Source organism: Microcaecilia unicolor, chromosome 5 (assembly GCF_901765095.1).
Source record: "Microcaecilia unicolor chromosome 5, aMicUni1.1, whole genome shotgun sequence".
Classification (NCBI taxonomy): Eukaryota; Metazoa; Chordata; class Amphibia; order Gymnophiona; family Siphonopidae; genus Microcaecilia; species Microcaecilia unicolor.
In genome coordinates this window covers 268,028,952-268,053,740 of record NC_044035.1, presented here as the reverse complement: position 1 = coordinate 268,053,740, position 24,789 = coordinate 268,028,952, and the positions used below count along the sequence as shown (strand labels likewise).

General features: G+C 41.0%; 1 protein-coding gene across 1 annotated transcript in view; it reads left to right on the top strand.

Annotated features, from left to right (window-relative positions):
- Positions 1-24,789, top strand: part of MYH15 (myosin heavy chain 15) — a 160,287-nt gene that overhangs the window by 77,058 nt on the left and 58,440 nt on the right. The window contains exons 23-28 of the mRNA XM_030204176.1: positions 9,094-9,230; positions 9,601-9,856; positions 11,082-11,324; positions 19,188-19,364; positions 21,092-21,237; positions 23,334-23,424. Coding sequence (XP_030060036.1) covers positions 9,094-9,230; positions 9,601-9,856; positions 11,082-11,324; positions 19,188-19,364; positions 21,092-21,237; positions 23,334-23,424 — 1,050 coding nt within the window. The remainder of the gene's footprint in view (positions 1-9,093; positions 9,231-9,600; positions 9,857-11,081; positions 11,325-19,187; positions 19,365-21,091; positions 21,238-23,333; positions 23,425-24,789) is intronic.

Genomic DNA, 24,789 nt, shown 5'->3' with positions numbered 1-24,789 from the left:
TCCATACATAAACACATATCCACTTGTGGATTTATAATCAGAATGATCCCCTGCCCAATCTGAATCACAGTAACATATTAGTTTTGGATTACTATTGGCTGAAATCTTTAATTTACAATCAATGGTACCTTTTAAATACCTTACCATCCTTTTAACTGCAGTCCAATCTGATTTGGTAGGTGAGCTGACCCTTCTGCTCAAAATTCCTACTGCATTTGCTATATCAGCCCTGTATGTGGTAGTCAGATATAAAAGCTTACCTATGGCTGATCTATATTGGATGTTATCTGGTAAAGGTTCTCTTACTGTTTCATCCTTCAGAAAATCAGTGATCATGGGAGTGCTTACAACTTGGGCATCTTGCATACCTAAACTTTCAATAAGCTCATTTATTTTCTGCTTCTGGCTTAGAAGATAAGAACCATCATTTTGTTTCTCAATTTCTATACCAAGATAGTATGACACATTACCAAGTTCTTTTATCTCAACATTCAGGTTTAAATATTTTACAATGTCCTTGTACTCTTGCTCACTTTCGCTTGCAATGAGCAGATCATCAACAAAAGCTAAAATGTATGCATATTGTCCATTTCTGCACCTAGTGTACAAGCATTTATCTGCTTCACCTTGCTTAAATCCTAAATTTGTCAATATTTCATGCAATTTGTCATTCCAACATTTTGCACTTTGCTTTAATCCATAAAGACCTTTGTTTAATTTACACACTAGCTGTCTTTGTTTTGTATTTATGAAACCTGTTGGCTGTTCCATGTACAAGTCTTCAGTTATATCTCCATGAAGAAATGCTGTTTTCACATCAATGTGGTTGACTTGCATGCCTTTTGAGACTGCAATGCTCAGAAGTGTTCTAATTGTCGTGTGTTTCACTACAGGTGCAAACACTTCATCAAAATCTTCTCCATATTTTTGAAGATATCCCTTTGCGACTAATCTGGCTTTATACCTTTCCACTTTTCCTTGTGCATTCCTTTTTAACTTGAATACCCATTTGCATCCTATAGCTTTCTTGCCAGGAGGTAATTTTGTAAGAATCCAAGTTTTATTTTTATGCAATGAATCAATTTCTTCTTGTGCAGCTTTACGCCATTCAGCAGCTTCTTCTGCTGGCATTTTCTCAATCTCATCCCATGTTAAGGGCTCTTGAGCTTCTGCTGACTTTGTTAGGTAAGACAGTCTTGGGGGTGGAACACCTTTGTTTTCCCTGGATGAGCGTCTGACAACAGGTTGGTCTGACCTTTCCGCATCCTCTAAATCTGAGAGTCCTTCTCCAATTGATTCCCCTTCTCCAACTGTACTGTCTTCTGCAATGATCCTTTCTGTGTCTGCTTCCTCTGCCTGTTCCTCGTTAGATACAGATGAGTTGCTTTCAGACATCTGCCTTGGTATGGCATTTATATACACTGGCATGTCTATTATGGTTCTAGTTTCATATTCTGGATGATAAGGCTCATCTGGGATAATCCAGCCTTTATCAACCCTTTTGTTTTCATCAAAATATGTAACATGTCTTATGCCAACAATGCCAGTTTTCAGATTCAAAATTCTATATCCTTTGTGTCCTGGAGCATAGCCAACTAAAATGCCCCTTTCTGTTGTGGAATCCAGCTTATGCCTTCTTTGCTTTGGTACATGAGCATATGCTGTACTTCCAAATGTTCTTATGTGTGACAGGTTTGGCTTCCTACCATGCCATGTCTCATGTGGTGTGCGCTCAGCGCCTTTAGTTGGCATTCTGTTTTGTAGGTACACTGCTGTGAGAATGGCTTCCCCCCATAGTCTTTTAGGGAGATTGCTATCTGACAGCATACATCTGGTCATTTCCACAAGTGACCTAAATTTTCTCTCTGCAACAGAATTTTGCTCTGGTGTATAAGCTACTGTTGTGATATGCTGAATGCCTTCTTGTTCTAGAAATGTGCGCATGCTTTGTGAAGTGAACTCTACTACTACTACTACTATTTAGCATTTCTATAGCGCTACAAGGCATACGCAGCGCTGCACAAACATAGAAGAAAGACAGTCCCTGCTCAAAGAGCTTACAATCTAACTCACCACCATTGTCGGTCTGAAGAACCTTTGGTTTTCTTTCAAATTTATTGCTCACCATGGCTACGTATTTCTTCAGCATGTCTGTGACTTGACTTTTTTCTTTCAGCAAATAGGCCACACAGTATCTAGAGAAATCATCCAAGAATATTAGCACAAATCTGTTATTTCCCAATGATGGGATATTAAACGGTCCACATAAGTCACTGTGTATTAAGTCCAGTACTTTATTACTCCTATTTCCTGTGTATGCAGGAAATGAGGGTCTCACACCTTTTTGAGTAACACAGTCTATGCATTTCTCCATTTTACCAGTATCTGCACTTATTTCAATGCCTGTAGCAAGTTGCTTACTGTAAAGATCCTGGATCACCTTAAAATCACGATGTCCCAGGCGGCGGTGCCAGATTTCCAGACTACATTTACCATCATTCTTCCTTACTTGCGCCATATGTGAGGCTTCACCTGAAATGCTCAGTTTATAAACATCATTATGCATAAAAGCTTCAGCATACACTTCATCATTTTTAGAGATTGTGCACTTACTGTTTTCAAAATGAATCACAAATCCCTTCTTATCTAATGTAGATACACTAAGCATATTGCAAACTGCTTGGGGAATATACAAGACATCACTTACAGGAATTTCTTTAACTTCATTAGACACTTTGCATTTTAAGAATCCAATGCCTTTTGCTTGGATCTTAGCAGTCCCTGCGTTTGCAGTATTAAGAATACCTTCTTCTGGACACATTTCCTGAAAGAAATCCTTACAATTGGTTAAATGGCATGTGCTCCCCGAATCCAAAATCCAAGTACTTTCATTTGAATTATTATTTACCATAGTCAAAGATTTTTCTGTCATTAGAAAGCTCTTATGTTTATCATTGTCCTTTGTACATGTCCTGCTTTGAAAATTCTTTTGTTCCATTGGCTTAGGTGAGCTAGAGGGGGTGTTTTGTGTTTCCTTACACCATTTAGATACATGTCCCTCCTTTCCACATGAGTAGCAAATCAGCTTGCCCTTGGGTGGAGTTTTCCCATAGCTCCGCCTTCCTCTATTCTTTGCCAAGAAATTTGTTTCATTTCTCTCTGACTGTCTTTGAGAACACATCTCTTCAAAATCATTAATTATGCATTCCTGCCTCAGTTTTGATGCTGCCTGTTCAAACGATTGCCCTTCAATGGTTTCATTCACAGACCTAAAAACATCAAACTTCTTTGATAGTGAGGTAAAAAGAAATGCTCTTTTCAATGCATCACACATGGGAATTCCAGAAAGTTCTAACTTTTGAAATGAAGACATAAGATGCATAATGTGATCATTACACTTACTTTTATCCCTTAATTTGGTTTCATTCAACTCTGCCAACCAAATTGGTTGCTGTTTTGCATATGTAGTTGCATACATAGTTCTTAGTTTATCTAAAATTTCCTTTGCTGTATCTTTTGCCTCCACCAATATGGCTTGTTTCTCTGAGAGAGCTTCAAAAAACATGCACTTCACATAATAGTTTGCATTGTCCCATTCAGCCATATTTTCAGCTGTTCTGTTTTGGTCTAAACACATACTTAATTTCTTTGCTTGAAGGAGACATCTGAATCTTAGCTCCCATTGCTTATAATTATGTTCAGTTAATTTAGGCACCTTGAGAGAGTGGAAAAATGGTGAATTTCCTCCCTCAGCCATTGCCTTCTGTTTGGTGTGTGGGGGGAGAGAGAGACAGACTGAATCTTTCTTTTAAAACTTAAGAGAAAAATTTGGCTTTTTCACTGCCTGGTAATATTTCTCTTCTTCCTTTTTCAATTCCTGGGCTGGGCCCATAACCCTTTTGTTGGATTATTTGTAGTAAATAATTAGCAGATTTTTATACACACAGCTTCAGCTTTAGAAATGTTAATTTCTTTTCTTCATCTCTCTCACATACACCCCAGAATAATTCACTGCTGAGTCACTTTAAAGTTGAAGTAACAAAACATCTGTTTACTCACAGTTTGTAGTTAGATATATATTCAGCAGGCTTATATATACATAATATAATACATTTGGTTTATCAGCTCTTTCCATGTGCTTAGATGGTAATGGATGCTCACACCACAGATCCTCAGCTTAGGAGAGACCTTTTGAGCTCCATGTGCTGTGCCTAACCCCCACAGGAAGTTGCATGGGTGTGACCTCTCTAGGTAATTCACATCAGAGGTCACAGAGTAATCACAGAGAAAAAAAAAACACATTGCTGACAGACAATGCATGTAAAACACAATACATTATTCCAACAAGAACAACTGGGTAATATTCAATTTATACAGCCTCCGCGGATCCCCCGGCAATTGAATACCTAAATATTTAAAGACTTCTTCCGTTCGTTTCAGAGGGCAATTGAGCTGAGACCACTCTGTATCAGACATATATAAAGTCTGAGCTTCAGATTTATCTAGGTTGAGACGAAAACCTGAGTAATCTCCAAATTCTTTGAATATCTCCAAAAGTGCTGCTAGGGAAGTCCGAGGTTCCTGCAAAATCACCAACAAGTCATCCGCGAAAGCTGCCAATTTAAATTGTTCCTGACCCACCTGTACCCCCCTCACCTCTGGCATGTGCACTATGTCTCTAATCAGTGAATCCATGACCAATACAAACAAGAGAGGTGAGAGTGGGCAACCCTGCCGTGTGCCCCTCTCTATCGGAAAGACATCCGAAACTATTCCATTGATCAATACTTCTGCCACTGGCTCCTGGTACAAAGCCTTAATGGCTTCAACAAAATAACCATTTATCCCATAAGCCTCCAGTGCCGCATACATAAAGGACCAGTTAACACGGTCAAACGCTTTTTCAGCATCGAAACTCACTAACAACGATGGTACGGAGTCTCTATGGATTGTCTCTAGTGCTAATATTATCTTCCGCAAATTACGTGCTACTGACCTCTCGCGGACAAACCCCACTTGCTGCTCTGCGATCAATGATGGCAAAACTCTAGCTAAACGATTTGCCAAGATTTTAGCAATCAGCTTTGCTTCAAACGGCAATAAAGAAATAGGTTGATAAGAGCCCGCTCTATCTGGGTCTCGACCTGGTTTGAGCAGCACAATGATCTGTGCTTTTCGCAATGTTTCCGGCAATTGCCCTTTCCGCACTATGGCATTAAACACCTCTGTCAAGCATGATACTATGTCATTTACCATTAATTTGTAGAATTCGGATGTATAGCCATCTACCCCCGGTGACTTGCAAAAAGGACTAGTTCTAATACACCATTTCACTTCTTCCTCATTAATCTCCGCGTTAAGCATCTCTCGTTGTGCCTCTTGTATCTGAGGAAGCTCCTGACCCTTCAGGTACGAAGCTGCCTCAAGCCCTATATCAGTCGGCGACGAATATAGGTCAGCATAGAAATTTCTGAACACCTTATTGATATCTGCATTTGTATGAGAATAAAAACCCTGCTCGTTCAGAATTCTAACTACACATCTACGCCCTCCCACTTGGTTAACCATCCGCGCCAACAGTTTACCTTGTTTATTAGCATGCTTGTACAGCTGGAAGCGAAAATAGGTCAGTGACTTTTGCGTTTTTGTCTGGATCAATTGATTTAATTCCACTTGCGAGGACAGGAGTTTAGTCTTATTCTCTATTGTCGGCTTGCGCCCATACTGTTGTCTATCTCTTTTCACTTGAAGCTCAAGCCGTACCAACTCAGCCTCCTTCGCTTTCTTTTGCTACACCGAGTATGAAATAATATGTCCCCGCAAGACCGCCTTTGCTGCTTCCCAGAAAAGGATCGGATCTCTAATGTAGCTTTCTTGGTTGCAGTCTACATACTCTTCCCATTTCTCCTTCATAAACAAAAGAAATTTAGGATCATGATATAAGGCCCTGGGGAATTTCCACTGAAACCCTATCTTCTCTGTTCCAATCCAACACCACCCAGATCATTGCGTGATCAGACACTGCAGTAGCACCAATTTCTGCTTGTTGTAATTTAGGCGAAATCGTCCCTGATAGTAATAGATAATCTATGCGGGACTGCGTCCCGTGTGCTCTTGATAAATGAGTAAAGTCTCGCGTGCTAGGGTGCAGCAAGCGCCATGAATCCACTAAATCCAGTTCAGAACAAACCCAAGGGATTCCTCTAGTAAGGTTCAACGGAGAGGCCCTTACGGAACCAGTACTATCCATCAGAGGATCCGATACCAAATTAAAGTCCCCTCCGATAATGATTGGGATCTGATCAAAGGTTTGTATATGTTTAATAATTGTCTGAAAAAAATTTTTATCGTATTGGTTAGGCGCATACAGGTTGACCAGCAGCAGCGGTTTATTGTTCAAAGTAATATGTTGAATTATATACCATCCCTTGGGGTCTACAACTCTCTCATTTAAAACATATTGTGTCCCTTTTCTAATCAATATAGCTACCCCTGCTTTCTTATTATGCGCAGGACTATCCACCAATTCCTGCACCCACCACTTACATAATTTCTTATGTTCAATTGCAGTTAAATGGGTTTCTTGCAACATGACAATATGGGCTTTTTGTCTATTTAATGCCTGTAGCAGCTTGGCACGTTTAATTGGCGATGATATGCCGCCAACATTCCACGATATTACTTTAATCATTGCATCAAGCCACTATTGGTCATGTCACCATGCAGATATATTTGATGGATCTTTGGGAGAAGTGTCCCAGCTCACCTCCCCCTTTACATCCTGCCCTAATATCGGTTTAGTGTCCCCAGGTCCTTCCTGTCCGAATAACCAGCTGCCTGGAAGAATTCCCTCCCCCCTCCCCCATCCCCCCCTAAGCCCCCCCCATCGGCTCCCTCCCAACCTTCCATAGGAACTCCTATGCGAGTTCGTCACGCTTTGGCACCACATTTCCTCCCTCCATACGTCTATGGGGATCTCCCCAACATGACAAAATATTTTTAGTGCTTAATCCCCATGATATCATGCATCAGCTCCAGGCTCTCTATTCATGACATTAGCATTCCTGCCGATCACGGGTTTCCTCTGAGAAAGAGGTAAGCATTAGTTATACCAGATAGCTTATACAGCAGGTACCCATTAATCAAGATGATGGTCCTGTTCTATTGTCCGCTGATAATATGTAGGCTTGAAAAAACTGTCATTTTATGATATCAGATACATATTGCTTTGACCATTGCAATAACAAACATATTAACATGAACAATATATTTCTTTTCTCAAAACCACAAAACCTTATATTGAACTCCCTTCTATTTTTAAACATACAGTAACTGACAAATCGAAAGTGAAGACAGACAGTGTAGAGGCTCACTCCATGCCTGCAAAACAAGGGCTGACACAAAACAAATGCAGGTCCCCCCTGCTGTGTGCGAAGATTTAGCTCAGCAACAATAATAAAACAGTACTGTGTGATCCGAGTCTTTGTTAGTAGTTCGCACCCATTCATTACCTGCTATAAAACCAAGTAGTGAAACATTCAGTACAAAGGTTAAATTTAAGAGTATATGTGAACAATAAGCTTTCAGCTCTTTATATTACAGCATTCACTGTCAAATCGGGAAATCTGAGCACTGATCAGCAGATAATTCACTGCTATGCGATCTCCTTCGGGTATTTCGGGGGAACAGCAAAGTAGAAAAATCGCTGTCAAATTAACCCTCCTGAAAGATATCTGCTATCGGGGCACATTATTCAGTAAAGCACTGTTAAACTGTGATTTGCCTGAAATCTGCCCAGTTCGTCCAACTTTCACATCCTGTGATCAAATGTCTAGCATACCTGCCAGCTCCTCACTCCGTTGCAGTAGATATGGTCTTGAGAAACTCTTTTGCTGCTTCCACTGTCTCCAGGGTTTTTTCTGCTCCGTCTTGAAATATTTTCAGCGTGGCTGGATAGATCAAAGCAAATTTAATCTTCTGAGTGTGAAGTGCTGTGCACATGGGCGCGAAAGCTCGTCTTGCTGCTGCCACTTTGGAGGAGTAATCTTGGAAGCACAAAATGCGCTTTCCTTCGTGATGCAATTGTATACCTGATCTCAGCGCCCTTACAATCGCTTGTTTATGACCATAGTGCAGGACTCGCAGTATCACAGCTCTCGGTCTGTCCCCCGCTGCTCTTCGAGGCCCAACTCGGTGCGCCCTCTCAATCCTCAGCGGTTCCTTTAGGTTGTTGAGCTGCAGCTCTTTCGGAAGCCAGCACTCCAGATATTCTATAAGCTCTGAATCCTTAAGGTGTTCCGGGAGACCAATAAGCCTGAGATTATTTCGTCTCGACCTATTTTCTAGGTCGTCAAGTTTTTGTTCCAAGTCAGTCACTTTAGATCTCATGGCCTCCGTTGGTCCCGCTGCCTCTGTTACGCGGTCCTCAAGATCACTAAGCCGCTGCTGCATATGATCAAGATCTAAGTGAAACCCATCGAGTCGTTCGTGAGCAGCTTGAGCTCTATCGAACAGAGCCTGTAATTTTTTATCCAAGGCGGCTTCTACTGCTGCTGTGACTTCTGCAGTTATTTCAGCCGTCCATGCTGAACACACCGTACTAGTCAGCTGTCCCGATGTCTCCGCCATTTTGGATTCAGGTACTTTAAGCTTTTCTTTCTCTTTTTTCTGTGTTTTCGCGGCCATCTCAACGTACTCTGAAATATTATTTTGTTCTGCTTTCCTACCGGATGTTCTCCCTCGAGCAGCTGGTAAAAAGCCTTCTGTTTGAGCTGATTATAGCCAGGTTTTAGGGAAGAAATGTGGGAGCTCCGCTTTTCAGCGTCTTCACTCCACCATGGCACCACGTGACCCCCTAGCGAAAACATTTTTACTGGGAAGACAGATAAGAAATTGAGTTGTGATAGTGCTTATTGTAAATTGTTACTTTTCTATTTACATGTATTTTTTATTGTTGTCAACTGCTTTGTAGTCTTCAAAGAAAGGTGGAATAGAAATAAGAAATAAAACCAATAAATCTATTCTCCAAATTCTTGACTTGGGTTTTCTTTGTTCTGACCGGTCATTAATGCATTGTGTGTGTACATGTTGCAGGTGTTCTTTAAGGCTGGTCTTCTGGGCCATCTGGAAGAAATGAGGGATGAGCGACTCTCCAAAATCCTAACCCTCATCCAAGCCAGAGCTAGAGGCAGATTAATGCGCATTGAGTTCCAGAAGATTCTAGAGAGAAGGTACAGTACAGCACACTGGTATCTCTTTGGAACTGTGAGGCAAAAAAATGAATATGATTGCAGACTAGAGAGCAGCCCTACATCTTTATGCAGGATTAGTTCTGTGCCGCAGATCCTGGGAAGCAGCAGGGAGGGGAAATAATAAAAGTTCATGAATATATAAAAGAAAGTTATGAACTACAAGTTCATGAATGCAATGGGGTAAAATAAGGACTGGATCAATCTGTCCCTTGTAATATTGGGTTTGTCAGCATCCCTAGTATAACACCTGTTGTATCACTTCACTGTTACCACTAGAAATCATCGATCCAAAATGCAGAGACTTATTTCTTTATTTATTCTTTTGCTCCACTAATTTATTTTAACCCAGAGATGCTCTACTAGTGATCCAGTGGAACATTCGAGCTTTCATGGCTGTGAAGAACTGGCCATGGATGAAGCTTTTCTTCAAGATCAAACCTCTGCTGAAGTCAGCAGAAACCGAAAAGGAAATGGCCAACATGAAGGAAGAGTTCCTGAAGCTGAAGGAAGCTCTGGAAAAATCTGAAGCCAGGAGGAAAGAACTGGAAGAAAAGCAAGTTGGTCTGGTTCAGGAGAAGAATGACTTACTACTTCAACTCCAGGCTGTAAGTAGTCCAAAGACGTAGGGCATCTTTGACATAAATGGGACCGCTGCCTTTCTTTTTCAATCCAAAATATCAAAATGGACAAACCTGTATTGAAAACTTTGATCCTTTTTAGTAAAGCAGGGTTTGCAGTTACCACAAGACATAAGACACAGTAATTGTTAGAGCACAGCTGCATTAACAGTAACTGTGTTGGCATGAGAGTTAGCGTGAACTCATTCATGAGTTAAATGCATAGCCTGGAATGGAGTGGAAAATGGGCACGGACTGCACCTTGCTGTTACTGTGCTGCAACTTGTTGCACACTGTCACCAATGCAGATAGTGTGAGTGCACTTACTATCTTCTAAATAGGACCCAGAGCTAAATAGGAGACTATGGGAGTATAGAATCTGTTTTACTGTTCTGGGATCTTGCTAAGGATTGGCCAGTGTTGGAAACAGGATTCTGGGCTTTGGTCTGTCCCAGTATGATAATGCTTATGTTATGTTTTTTATGGAGCAATTGAATAACTGGGTACCTCCATTTAGACACCCTGAGCCAAGTGGTGGGTGCCTGTTCTATAAGAGACCCTAGGCACCAGGTTCCATTATAAAGTACCAGTGTAACCCAGTATCGGATCACTGATACGGTACAGCTGGTACAACTATGGGTGCCTAAGTGCAGCAGGAAAGTATGAAACCTACAGTATTCTGCAAGTTACATGTACAGGTGGTAGCCAAGTCAGTTAACCCTCCATTGCCTCAGGTACAAAATAAGTACCTTTATATAATATGTAAACCGCTTTGATTGTAACCACGGAAAGGTGGTATATCAAGTCCCATTCCCTTTCCCTTCTCTGTGTAGGCTTAAACATCTTAAATTGTGCCATGATGAATCTGGGCTTAGCGCTTCTTAACGCAGGACCATTCTGCATGCTAAGCCCAGATTCTACAAGGGCCCCTTTGTTTGTACGTTTACCTGGACTGAGTGGAGCCATTCCTAGGGCAAGGTGGGGAGGGGTTTGCATTTATGTGCACACTTTTAAACATGCAAAAATATATTTATAAATCAACCATGAAAACTGGTATATGACATTAGTAGTCAAGATGGATGAAAATATTCCAAATAAAAATAGTACTCATTAGAAAATCAGCTGCACTTAAAAAAAACCCCAACTGACTTCTACAAGGCTTTTGTACACTTACAGCAAATTGCAATCCTTTCTTTCCAAACCATCACTCCAGGAACAAGACACCCTGGCAGATGCAGAAGAGCGATGTGATTTGCTAATTAAGTCCAAGATCCAGCATGAGGCCAAGATTAAAGAGCTCACAGAGCGCATAGAAGATGAGGAAGAGATGAATTCAGAGCTGACGGCCAAGAAAAGGAAATTGGAAGATGAGTGCTCCGAGTTAAAGAAAGACATCGATGACCTGGAGTTAACGTTAGCCAAGGTGGAAAAAGAGAAACACGCAACTGAAAACAAGGTATACTTTCACCCTTTGTTTCATCTCTTGTGATGGAGCTTAGATTTCTGGGCTCTTTGTCCAACATCCCTTCCATTCTGTTTCTATTGCAAATCTCTACTGAACATGGGGTCCAGAGTTTATTTTGGATGCCAATGGAACCAAAACCCGTATGTTAAAGCTTCTATGAAAGTGAAGTTTCCTTTCAGCAAATAAGATCTTTGCATTGTTATAAAGGTAATTTCCAGCAGTCTTCCTAGAGCCAAAGTATGCATGCTATTAACATATGCACAACGTAGGTTATTTCTTTGACTATTAGAGGAACATACGGGGGGGGGGGGGGGGGAGGAAGTCTATCAATGGTGCTTAAAAGTGGATGTAAAAAAAATAAGTGCTATGCTATACAGGTTGTGTGTTCTTTATAGAAAAGTGTGCCACGCTGGTTCCCGTGCCTAAATTTAGACACCAGTCTTATGTCTGCTGAAAGCTGGAGTAAATGCTGGCACCCAAGTTAGGTGCACCAAGGCGGTATTCTATAACTATGCGTGAAACTTTTCAGAATGCACCCAACATGCCCATGGTCATGCCTCTTTTGAGTTACATGCTAGTAGAGTTAGGCACCATGCCTTATAGAATAGCATGCAGCCAGATGCGCAGGCAAATTTGAGTGCCAATTAACATCAATAACTGGAGGGCTTCCAGTGATGCCATCAAGAGATAGCCACACTTGAGTGAAGCTCATTGTAAGCCCAACCAGTAAAGCAAATAATGGGTGATTCCACTCAACAGAGGTAGCAGCTTCACTGGTGCCTGTTTGTTGATCCCCCACAGTACATTTGGGGAATGTCCTGAAAGCAAACATCCAAAATTAAGCACTATTTTGCAGTGGTGGGTAAGGACTATGTGGCATGGCTATTATCGGAGTATGAATCAGAAGAATCAGCATCCTTGGAATCTACCATGGCATTAACTAAAGCTGATCTAAAAACTATGTTATTGGGGTTGAAAAATGCATTACAGTAGGAACAGAACCATGGAGCAGATTTGTATGTGTGTGTGTGTGTGGGGGGGGGGGGTGATTGAGCATCATATGGAGGAACAGGCAGAGATATTAAGGGATGCTGGTCGCAAGTTGGACACCACAGATGCTGCACTGGAGGTGGTTGTGTGGAGAAGTTGGAGAATCTTGAAAACTGCTCCAGGCATAATAATATCCATGTCCGTGATGTTCCTCAGGCAGAGGGGAATGAGAACTGCATCCCAATAGTCCAAGAGATTTGTAATCAGATTTTGTAGGCAAAAGCGGACTCCACAGATCTTCCATACAGAATTCAACTGATTAGGGGTCACAGGGCCTTAACTACCCCGTTCAATAACAGGCCGCATGATATAATTGCATGCCTCCATCATTATTCTACCCAAGAACAGCTGCTTCTTATGGCCCACAAATTGGAGAACTGTAAATATAAAGATGTAAATATTGAGGTCTTCCAGGATCTTTCATCCCCTGCACTGCAAAAACAATGTGATTTTAAAGAAATTACCACCTTACTTCAGCAGAAGAGAATTCATTATAAATGTCTGTTCCCTTTTGGCCTTTCTTTTGGGATACATGGGAAGACCTATCATGTTAAGACATGAATCAGCATACTACTTTGCACAAGGAGGGCTTGTGGAGAGATCCTGAACCCCAACCTACTATGGAGAGGGTTTCTGGCCCCTCAGCATCGCGCTGGTAGCATGTTCCAGAGCATATCATTTGCTTACACTGACAAATATCAGAAAGTTCCAGAGGTTTCATTAAGCTCCACTGATTATGGACTGCTTTGAGTTAGTGGTATTTGTTTACATGTACCTAGGTTTGCCTATGTGCCAGCCAAAAACTAAACCTTTGGTGTCTCTTTACAGCAGTTTTTGGAAGCTGTTTTCATAAGTGGTGCTGTTGCCTTCCGGACGAGAAGGACTAGGCTGTTATTATTGATTGATGGGCAGTTGAGGCTTACAAAAAAACAAAAAATTGTTATCCATTCTGAGGTGGGATGTAGGGGGGGAGGGTTTGGAGAGTAGTGATAGTGGTAGAGATGTAGAGGGGTAGGGGGTCGGGAATTTTGGGGCTATTTCATGGGAGATGGGATTGTGTTTGGTTACCTGTTGAACCTTACTCTTTATTCCCGCCAGCAGTTTTTATATTTTAATAGACTTGTTATTACTTCTTTGTTAGATGCCCTTTATCTTGTCTCTTGTGGGCAACATTGGCACTTTTCCATTTTGATCTGGCGCTGATGGGCCCTTTAACAATATTGACATGGAATGTATGTGAGATAAATTAAATTTGCCAATTGAACATAAGAACATTGTGTCTCCTCTACTTTGTCAGCATGCAAGAGTTGCATTTTTGCAGGAGACTCATTTAAGTGATGCAGTGCATGGGAAGTTGACTCAGGAATGGGTGGGTAAGTGTTACTTTTCTTCTGGCTTGGTCCGTCAGAAGGCTGGGGAGGCTATCCTGGTTAACAAAATTATCCTCTTTGAAGAATATCAGACCCAGCAGGATGACCAGGGAAGGTGGGTCCTTTTACATTGCTTTCTCTGGTACCCCTTTTGCGTTTGTTTTTGTCTATGTGCCTAATATTTATGATAGAATTTTTTTCCTGGCCCATCTTAAGGTTTTATTGAATTTTTCCATCAGTGTAATCCTGGTGGGAGGAGATTTTAATGTAGTGGTGGACCCTAGCTGGGATAGAAATATGTGGCTCAGAAGTCCTAATCTGGGCATTGGGGGTGGGGAGGGGGGAAGAGATTTGCTTTGTCCTTGTTTGGATTTAGTGGAAGTGTGGCACATATTACATCTGGGGGAGTGAACTTATATGCCTATATCCAGGGCTCATTTAAATGAGAGTTATTTGGATTATATATTGCTGTTGGAGTATTATTTCAGCTGGGTGGGGATGACAGATATTACTCATAGGGGTATATCGGGTCATGCAATGGTGCAGCTAAGCGTATACGTAGATTGAAGGGAACACCTTCCTTTGTGGTGTATGCCACAAGGTCTTTTTGATGATGAATCTTTTCAGACCTTTTTGATTCAGAAGTGGGAGCAATATGGACAATATAATTCTCAACACTAACAGACCTCGTGTTTATTTTGGGAAACAGAGAACGCGATTATGCATGGAGAGATTATATCTTTTATATGTTACTGCTATAAGCGCATGAATCATCAGATCCTCTGGTTGACTGACCAATTTAAAAAGGCCCAAGCTGGGTTACCATGAAATTTGACTCCAGATAACAGCGTACACTTAATGCTTTGGTTCATCAACAAACACTTAATACCCTCCAATATGATCGACATCTTTTCTTTAAAATATGGTAACAAAATGGGAACTTGTCTGGACCACCCTGTGCGCACTTTTTCAGGGCCTCATTTTGTCCCTGTTTTAAGAGGTGCTAAAGGGGAACCCCTATCCTATAACTGGATGATTAGCCAGATGTTTCATAATTAATATAGAATCTTATATACAGCCCCAGATTCTGGATCTGGAGACTATGCCAAATTTTTCAAGGGGTTGTCTTTGCCCACATTAATGAGAGAAGACTTAGATTTACTTAATGCACTTGGGGACACAGGGAAATTTCAATATGCCATTAAGACCACTGCATTAAAGAAGACTCTGGGTCCAGATGGAATGCCTCTCAAGTTTTACCAAATTTTATGCCGTAATGTGATCCCAACATTATTAGCAGTTTTACAACGTTATGGTTTTCAAGGAGAGATATAGAAGTCTATTGGTAAATTATATCATAATTCTATGGCACAGGTATTGATCAATGGTGTTCTGTCTTTCCCTTTCTCTATGACTAGGGGGACTAGGCAGGGCTGTCCCCTGACTCCTAGTTTGCTTGGAGCATCTGGCTGTAAAGTTGAAGTTGGATCCAGATATTTCTGGGTGGCTGGGAGTTGAAATTAACCATATTTGTAGATGATATTTTGGTCATGCTTACCAGGTCCCGGGTTTCTTTGCAGAGAACATTGGGCATATTGACTGATTTTGGATCTATATCGGGCCTTTTAATTAATACTGACAAATTGGAGGCTCTGTGTTTGACTGAAGAATTAGACATTAGCTGGGGTGGTAATTTTCCCTTACGATGGGCTAATGATTCTTTGCAATATCTAGGGCTAACTATACCACATCATTTGTCCCACTTGCATTCCTGCAATATGCAAAAGCTTTTAACTGACACTCAGTCTCTCTGTTGAAAGTGGAGGAATTTACCACTTTCTTTATGGGGATACAACTGTTAAAGATGGTCATTCTGCTGAAGTGAATATTCTCCCTGCAACATCTCCCTGTAATGCGTACTCCAAGGGACCTACGTACTTGGCATAATATTATATGCTGTTTTTTATGGAAGGAGGGGGACCTCGACTATCACTTTATAAGATACAAGTCCTGTCTGCCCTCTCCGGACTTGATGTAACCTTGAGCCCCGACATTCGCGTTCCGCCTCCGCAGCCCCAATGGACCAGCTCTCCTTCTGTAGAGGCGAAGGGCTCCACGACACAAGGGAGCAGGGGCGCCGATGCTGGTGGAGCGATTGAAGATCAGTCGGAGAGAGCAGAGGTGGAGTCTTTGGAGCTTCACGGAACACGCGGCCCTGGAGAGTCTATTGCAGGGGAGAGAGGCTTGGAATGGAGAGAATCACAGGATTTACAAATTGGTGAGCTCCCGGAGCTGAAAAAACCGGCTGAGGTAACATTGGACTCACTATGGGACCTGATTTCTCAGTCCCATAGAATTTTCCTATCACAGTCTAATAAACATTCATTAAAAATTTCAGCTTTGGAACAAAAAATGAATGCGAATGATATAAAAGTAGAAGCTATGAGAAAAGGAGTTGAGAAGATTGAAAGTAAGATAACTCATCTAGAAACTGTACGGGATACAATAGTTAAAGATGTTACAAACTTGAGATATTGTTCTGAGATTCATGATAATTATATGAGACTGCAAAATATAAGATTTGTCAATTTTCCTAAATTGAAAACGGTGTCACCGCTTGAAATGTTAAAAAGATACTTAAAGGAAAATTTAGAAATTCCCGCTGACCAATTACCACCTTTTACACAAGTATATTATCTTCCTCAACGAATTGTGTCTGAGCAACAGGAAAGGAGCCAATTGAATCTTACTGATTTCATAGAATCTTCAGATTCCGATCAAGTAACTGTGGCCACTTTGGTGGCCACGGTGACATTACTGCCAGATAAGAATTGGCTCTTCTGGTTGTTCCTTAAAAACAAAGAAAAACCTTTTCTAGGAAAGAAGATATTAATGTTTCCAGATGTATGTAGACAGACTCAGATTAAGAGAAAACAATTCCTGTTGCTGAAGTTGGCGATTCTCTCTCTTGGTGGCTCATTTTATTTGAGATACCCATGCAAATGCATTGTAAGATATAACACTACTAAATACGTATTCCTGGAACCTCCACAATTGACATCTTTTATAGCCTCAAAACAACTGGAAAACGCACGATAGGAAATACTCACTGTACCCTAACTTATCATATAATTTGAATGGTTTATTTGGAAACCTCTGTATTGATTTCTTGGATCTTGATTAATGTGGACTTGAGCATTCTAAAATTTGTGTCAATGAAAGTTTGGTTTTTTCTTGTGTTTAATTGAAGAAAGTTTGCTTTCCATGTCAAGTATTTTTCTTGATGTAACATTGAAAAATGTTCAATAAATATTACATAATAATAAGATACAAGTCCTGAAGAGAGAAGGAGGATTGAGCCTCCCTGATTGAAAATCTTATAATGTGGCCTGCCAGTTGTGATATGTTAGAGATTGAGTCTTTGAGTCCTCTGAATATTGTGATTTAGCAGTGGTGAAATCAATAGGATGTCACTTGGCTTTATCCTATTTAGTACATGTCCAGACACAACGAGTTCCTCCTGAGTTAAAGGACCATCTTCTGCTTTACGATGGGCTTGGGATTTTATGAGGAAGCGCTTTGGTTTTCATGCCCATTGTTCTAATTATCTTCCTATAATTGGTAATGCTGATTTTACACCATACCTCCTTAATCCTTGATATAGTCGTTGGAAGACTGATGGTACGACTAAATTGCAACATTTAGTAGACGAGGATAAGGCAGTTTTGTTGGACTACCATACTCTCCGGACAACCTATAAGCTGCAGTCCCGGGATTGGTACCTTTATATGCAACTCAGACGTTATATATAAATTCTTTTGGAGCCATGTAGTGTAGACTTTCAAGAGTCTCCTTTTGATGAATATTGGCCCATGTCTGCAGTCACAAATGGTCTTGTTGGCTGCCATTATGAAGGAGTAAAGAAGCATAGGGGGCAAGAGCCCTTCCAAGGCATTGTGGATCAGTGCGTTCGTGATTTTGGTCAATATTCTTGGGATGCATTCAAATATACACTGTGCAACATTGCCAGAATAATGGAAAGTGCTGCCCTGCAGGAGTTACAATACAAATTCCTTCTGCATTTGTACATCTATCCAACCAGGGCATAAAAGATGGGTTTCCAACGGATGGAAGTTGTGTTAGATGTGCACACCCCGTGGCAACTTATAAACATTGTGTTTGGGATTGCCCTTTTATCCTTCACTTTTGGCAGACATTGTGGTCCCATTTGAGCTGTATGTATGGCTCCACTTGGGTGGCCACACCTCAACATAGTATATTGGACCTGATGGATGACATTGTGGAAGGAGCGCAGGTTTCAGTTTTGTTCCTTCCCAAAGCTTGCCCGATTGCTAAGCGATATATTATGTTGCAATAGATTCAGCCTTATCCACCTACTCTTACCCAATGGCGGAACCAGATGCATGTCCTTTTGCAGATGGAGCGAATGTCTGTGGAGACAGTGGGCCATTGCACACAGAAGCTATTTGTCAAGCTGTGTACTCTATTTTTGCATACACTGTCAGCTCAATTGCATTCTACTTATTTAAATTATTTGGACTGTTGAGGGAGGGGGATGTATGCAATATGGGGGTAACTTTATGGGATTTTTGTATTAGTGGGATTAGAAATTTTATATTTTGTGCATAGCAGCTGCCTGGGGATATTTGGGAATGGGAGGGGGTAAGGGGGGGATTTTGAGTTCTATATTGAGCTTCTGGATGTTTCTATGGAATGCCTGATGTTTCTATGGAATGCCTGTTTCCGTATTTGTGCTTTATCTGCCTTCAATAAACATATTCACTCATAACATCAATAACTGGTTGTTGGCACTCAATTATTGATGGTTGAGATCATTAACTAATTAATTTGCATGATCGGCAGCACACCCAAAGTTGGGCACAGTATATAGAAGGCGGGAGACTGCACCTTAACATCAAAACATAACTTGTGGTAATTGCAAAGGAAGCACGGCAACTATTGGGGGTGTGCCCTCTATGGCTTCTGCAGCTCCCTTGAAGGAATGTTCATTAGGGTGCCTTAACTCTGGTCGCAGATGTACCCTGTGCTAACTGCTATATGCTATCCGTGCCCATTCTCCACTCATGCCTCCCCTAGTGCCTGTCCCCTGACACAAAATGCACTTAACATGTGAATGAATGCATACTAACTGCTAACACACCACAGAAACAGTGTGCTTATGCAGTATCAGTTAATATATACTAATTCATGCATTAAACTGCTCAAGGCACTGTAGTAAAAGGGCCCCAAGTCATGTTCCGTGTGGAATAAACTGAACATTTTTAACTCTATTGCAGTAAATTGGACTAATATGAAAGTTATACAGTAGACATCAATTGTTAATAGCCGAGACCATACATTTTCTTCATTAGAATTTACTTGGCCATGTTTTCGTCATCCTTCTCCACAACAGGTAAAAAACCTTATGGAAGAGATGGCGGCTCTGGATGAATCCATCAGCAAAATGACCAAGGAGAAGAAAGCCCTACAGGAGGCTCATCAGCAGACTCTGGATGACCTCCAGGCAGAGGAGGACAAGGTCAACTCCCTGACAAAGGCCAAAATTAAACTAGAGCAGCAAGTTGATGATGTAAGAGGTTTCAGTTTTATTTCCAGATTACCTAACACTTGTTTTCAGTCACTTTTTAAATCAGTGTACCTTGAAAAACCTCATAACCATTTTTAAATAGTTATGCTAAGTACACGAAAATGTATTACTGGGGCAATTCTATATGCGCAAGCTTCCTTTTAGGTGCTCCAGTGCTGCACGGTGAGAGCCCATTCTGTAATGGCCGATGGAATTCTAAAGTAATCTGGCATCGGGGCACCTTACGTTTAGGTGCTTGCAGTTACACCAGCCATAGACCTGGCAAATTCAGAAGCATAGCCAGATTTTGATGTCAGGGGGATCAGACCTTTTGTAAAATAGGTGCTGCTGCAAGGCTGAAGGGCCAATCTGCATAAGCACCATTTCATTAAAAATCCATTTGGGGGAGCAGCTGCTCCCATTGCACCTTACCTAGCTAATCTCTGCCTGGCATAACTGTGGACAATTAAATGCGGCAAGAGCACACATAACTTACAGTATTCTATTAGGGTTCCTTTTACTAAGGTGCGCTGAAAAATATGCTGCGCTAGTGTAGGCACATGTTTTGGATGCGCGTAGATCCATTTTTCAACGTGCTTGTATAAAAAGGCCCTTTTTTGCCAGAAATGGATGTGCGGAAAAATCAAAATTGGCGCACATCCATTTTGGGTCTGAGACCTTACCACCACCCATTCACTTAGTGGTAAGGTCTCACACGTAAACCAGGTGGTAATTCTCAATGCGCGTACAATGCCGATTACCGCCCGGTTTTCGCCACGCGCCGGAAAAAATATACATTTTCTGACGTGCGTAGCGGACGCGCATAAACAATGAAATTACCACCCGGGCCACACGGTAGCCGGGCGGTAACTCAGAATTGACAAACGTTGTGCACCCATAGGTGCCAACGTGGCTTAGTAAAAGGGCCCCTTAGTTGCCCGCATAAGTGGCAGCCCTGCCCGTGCTCCACCCATATGTGTGCCCCCTTGCATTTAGACGTCATGCCACTTACAGACTAGCGCTCAGTCAGTCTTTTGCATCTTGTTGGGCAGACTGGATGGACTGTGCAGTTCTTTATCTGCTGGCATTTACTATGAGGCCGATATTCAGACCATGGGCGTTAGACCGGCTAACTCCTGCAGTCGTCGCTAAGCCCGGATATTGAATGCTGGGCCGTTTCCGGTGAACTACATTGACTATCGGGTTTATTTTTGGCCAGTTTAAAGATAACTGGTTTAAACCGGCCAAAGATATACCAGGTTTTCACAAAAGCCGGTTTAAAAATTGGTGGATAGCTGGTTATATCGGCCGATATAACTGCTATCCGCTAGCCACTAACCGGTGATATTCAGTGGGAGGATAACCAGTTATCCTCCGCTGAATTTCATCAGACAGCTAGTTAAGTTATTTAACCGGTCAGCAGCCATTCTGAATGGTTAAATAGGGCTGAATAGCAGGGGGTATGTTCCTATGTTCTGCCATTAATGTGTGCAGACTATAAGCTCCCTGTTATAGAATTTGCCCCCTATGTGTTTTTGAACAAACGAGTGTTAAAGAAGACAATAAAAAGCAAAAGCCAAAAAGAAGGGTAAGACTCACACAAAATTACCGTTTGAGCATTTTTAAAAATAATTTTTGTGGATTTGTGGCTCGTTTGCTGTTGTGGTTCTGGAAAACAATAAGGCTAAACAGACTGTGATGTCAAAAGCTGCTGCTGCTTCCTTCTTTAGTTGGAAGGCTCCCTCGAACAAGAGAAGAAAGTGAGAATGGATCTAGAGAGGGCCAAGCGTAAACTGGAAGGGGATCTGAAACTGTCTCAAGAGAGTGTGATGGATCTGGAGAACGATAAGCAGCAGATGGAAGAGAGATTGAAAAAGTAAGTAACCTTTTGAAAAGTACACATTACACCAGTCCAGAAGCTCAAAGAAGACTATATATTGGATTTTAAGGAAAATTATATGAGAGAAACTCTCAACTCATCTGGTAGCTGACATTTACATTATTGTAACAAATATAACTATTGCAAATTCCTTCTACATTTGCACATCCATCCAACCAGAGCATGAAAGATGGGTTTCCAATGGATGGAAGTTGTGTTAAATGTATGCACCCCGAGGCAACTTATAAATATTGTATTTGGGATTGCCCTTTGATCCTTTACTTTTGGCAGACATTGTGGTCCCATTTGAGCTGTATGTATGGCTGCACTTGGGTGGCCACACCTCAACATAGTATATTGGGCATGATAGATGATATTGTAGAAGAAGCGCAGGTCTCGGTTTTATTCCTTCATAAAGCTTGCCCGATTGCTAAGCGATATATTATGTTGCAATGGATTCAGCCTTATACCAATAAGTCATTAATACCAGTAAGTCAGCCTACCAGATAATAAAAGTATTCTAACAATTGCACATCTGTTTAAGGCTTGCAAGTTTTTTTTTTCTGTTCTGTGCTTCTGAATATGACCTAGTTTTAAAAAAACAAATCACCACATTGAAAATTACCAAATTTTAGGTTTGAAATTGAGAGCACAGGGTTACCCACATGTCAAACAGACACAGGTTAGTGATATCTGTGCATTGTGGGAGTAGTTCCAGAAGGAGTCAAATGGATTTAGTCAGCAAGAATGCACATAAATGCCGGTATTCTAGTTATGTTCACCTGTATATGCCCACAGAAACATGTAAATGACCATTTTCTGATTATCATTATTCTGGAAGTACATGCCAAAATTTGATGGTGTATACTCTAGAGGTGAGCAAAGTTTGAGCAGAACGTAGTGCCAATAATTGCTTTTTAACAATTATTGACAATTATTCTCAATCTGCACTTCCCCAGCTGTAAAAGTCTAAAATACAAGCTGATGTATGCCACTACCTTCTCTTACATGAGCATGCAGTTAGGGAATGCATTACCCACAGACCTGAAAACAATGGAGGAAATAACTAACTTTCGCAAATCTCTGAAGACATATTTCTTCAACAAGGCCTACAAAGAGAACCTATAGCCCAACAATCCACCTCACCAATCCATCCAGTTATGAAAGACCACCTTCTAAACTTACCCCCCAATCACTTCCTTCTTCTTCCCCTTACTTAATCTCTACATATTACTAATTGTATCTGATATCCTGGAATGACAATATCATTACTAAATTATATAAGCCACATTGAGCCTGCAAATAGGTGGGAAAATGTGGGATACAAATGCAATAAATAAATAAATAAATAAACTTTAAAATTTAGGCGCAGCCCGAAAAAGGGGATGTGCAAAGGGGACAGTCATAGGCATTTTGGAGTGGAACAATGGCGTGATTTTGAGTTACATGTGTAATTACAAAATAATGGTGCTCCATGTGTAAATTTAGACATGGGCATTTGCACCACATTTTCGTTGGTGAAAATGGTACCGCCTAAATTTGCATGTGACCATAATAATTAAGCATTATTCTATAAACCATATTGAACTTTAGGCATGGTTTATAGAATAACATTTAAGCGGGTTTTTGTGGCGCTGATTTTTTTTAGATGCCACATATAGAATCTAGCCCTAAATGTCTCAGTTATCCTAAATATTGAAAAATGGATCATTAGGGCAAAGTCATCCTGGAACTGGGGCATAAAATTATTCGTGCATTTATCTCCTTGAGACTGGAAGAATTTCAACTGATTTAAACTTGAATTACTTGGATTTGGAACCATATTGACAGAGCAATTTTCATGAGGGACAATGGAGAAAAGGGAACACTTTCTTCAGAAGTAAACATTAGTTTCCCACTGTAGAGCCTCTTTGAAAATTGGTAAGAGACCTGAACAAACAAAATGCAAAGAGCTTGCTGCTCTTTGGCAGGATTAGGAAAAAGTACTGCAGTTAAAGTGCTAAAAATATTCTTCTTCTAAGAATTTTACTTCTAAAATTGCAGAAACCCAAGAAACAATGCTAAAGAACCTACTAATCTTCTTGTCTCAATAGAAAAGAGTTTGAAATTAACCAACTAACCTCCAAGATGGAGGATGAGCAAGCCATAATACTCCAGCTCCAAAAGAAAATTAAGGAACTTCAGGTGAGTTTACACATTTTTCAAGTAATATATAAGGGGAAGTCTAGTTAAGGTACCTATGTTAGGGTTCTTTTATAAAGATAAGTAGTTGCCTGCTTGTCTCTATAAAATACTAGTGTTAAGTGGCAGACACATTCACATCAATCCTGGAGCAGGCGTAAATGTTTGCAACAATATTTGTCAAGTACGCATGTATGTTATGGTATTTTATAATCTATGTGCATCCCTGTGCATGCCTACTAGCAAAGTATGGAACATTACCTCAAAGTTTGTACTTTAGCGCAGGTCAGTATTATAAAAGAGGTTCTTTGTATGTGTTTATGACCACATGCACATTTAAATGACTAAAATACTACCAAAGTGGATGTGTCATTTACTCAGGGGGCCCTTTTACTAAGCTGCGTAGGCACCTACACGCATCCAATGTGCGCCAATTTGGAACTACAGTCTGGCTACCGCATGGCCTGGGCAGTAATTACATTTTTTACGCGCGCTGGAAAATAGTTTTTATTTTCCAACATGTGGAGCTAACCAGGCAGTAATCGGCAGTGTACATGCTGATGATTACCGCCCGGTTAACGCTCGAGATCTTAACGCTAAGTCAATGGGTGGCGGTTAGGTCTCAGACCCAAAATGGAAGCGCGCCAATTTTTATTTTGCTACATACAGGCGCACTGAAAATGGATCTACATGTGTCCAATACACACGCCTACACTAGCGCAGGCCGTTTTTCAGCGCACCTTAGTACTACTACTACTACTACTATTTAGCATTTCTATAGCGCTACAAGGCATACGCAGCGCTGCACAAACATAGAAAAAAGACAGTCCCTGCTCAAAGAGCTTACAATCTAATAGACAAAAAATAAAGTAAGCAAATCAAATCAATTAATGTGAACGGGAAGGAAGAGAGGAGGGTAGGTGGAGGCGAGTGGTTACAAGTGGTTACGAGTCAAAAGGACCCCTGAGTAAAGTACACACACCCTTTATAAGTTGCCCTCTTTATACCTGCAGAGGGCGAGTTTCAAAGCTTTTTGTTTTGTTTTTGGCAGCTAAACAGCTGTTCGGAAAAAATAGGCTATGAAAAGTATCCCCACTGCCAATGGCACCTATTTTTCACACAACGGAAGTCCGTTTGAGGGAGCGGTTGCTTCCCTTAAAACCCACCTAGCCAAGCCTCTGTATCCCCCCCATTCTGTGGTGAAAACCATCCATGATCTTTCATAGCACCAAGAAGGGGTGGATCATAGGGAAAACACAGGTAGAGGGTAATACTGTACAGGGTACTTAGGCTGTGAAGGCACATAGGCACATACAGGACACTTATTTTATAATTCATTAGGTGTTTCATTGGTATTGTGCTAACATT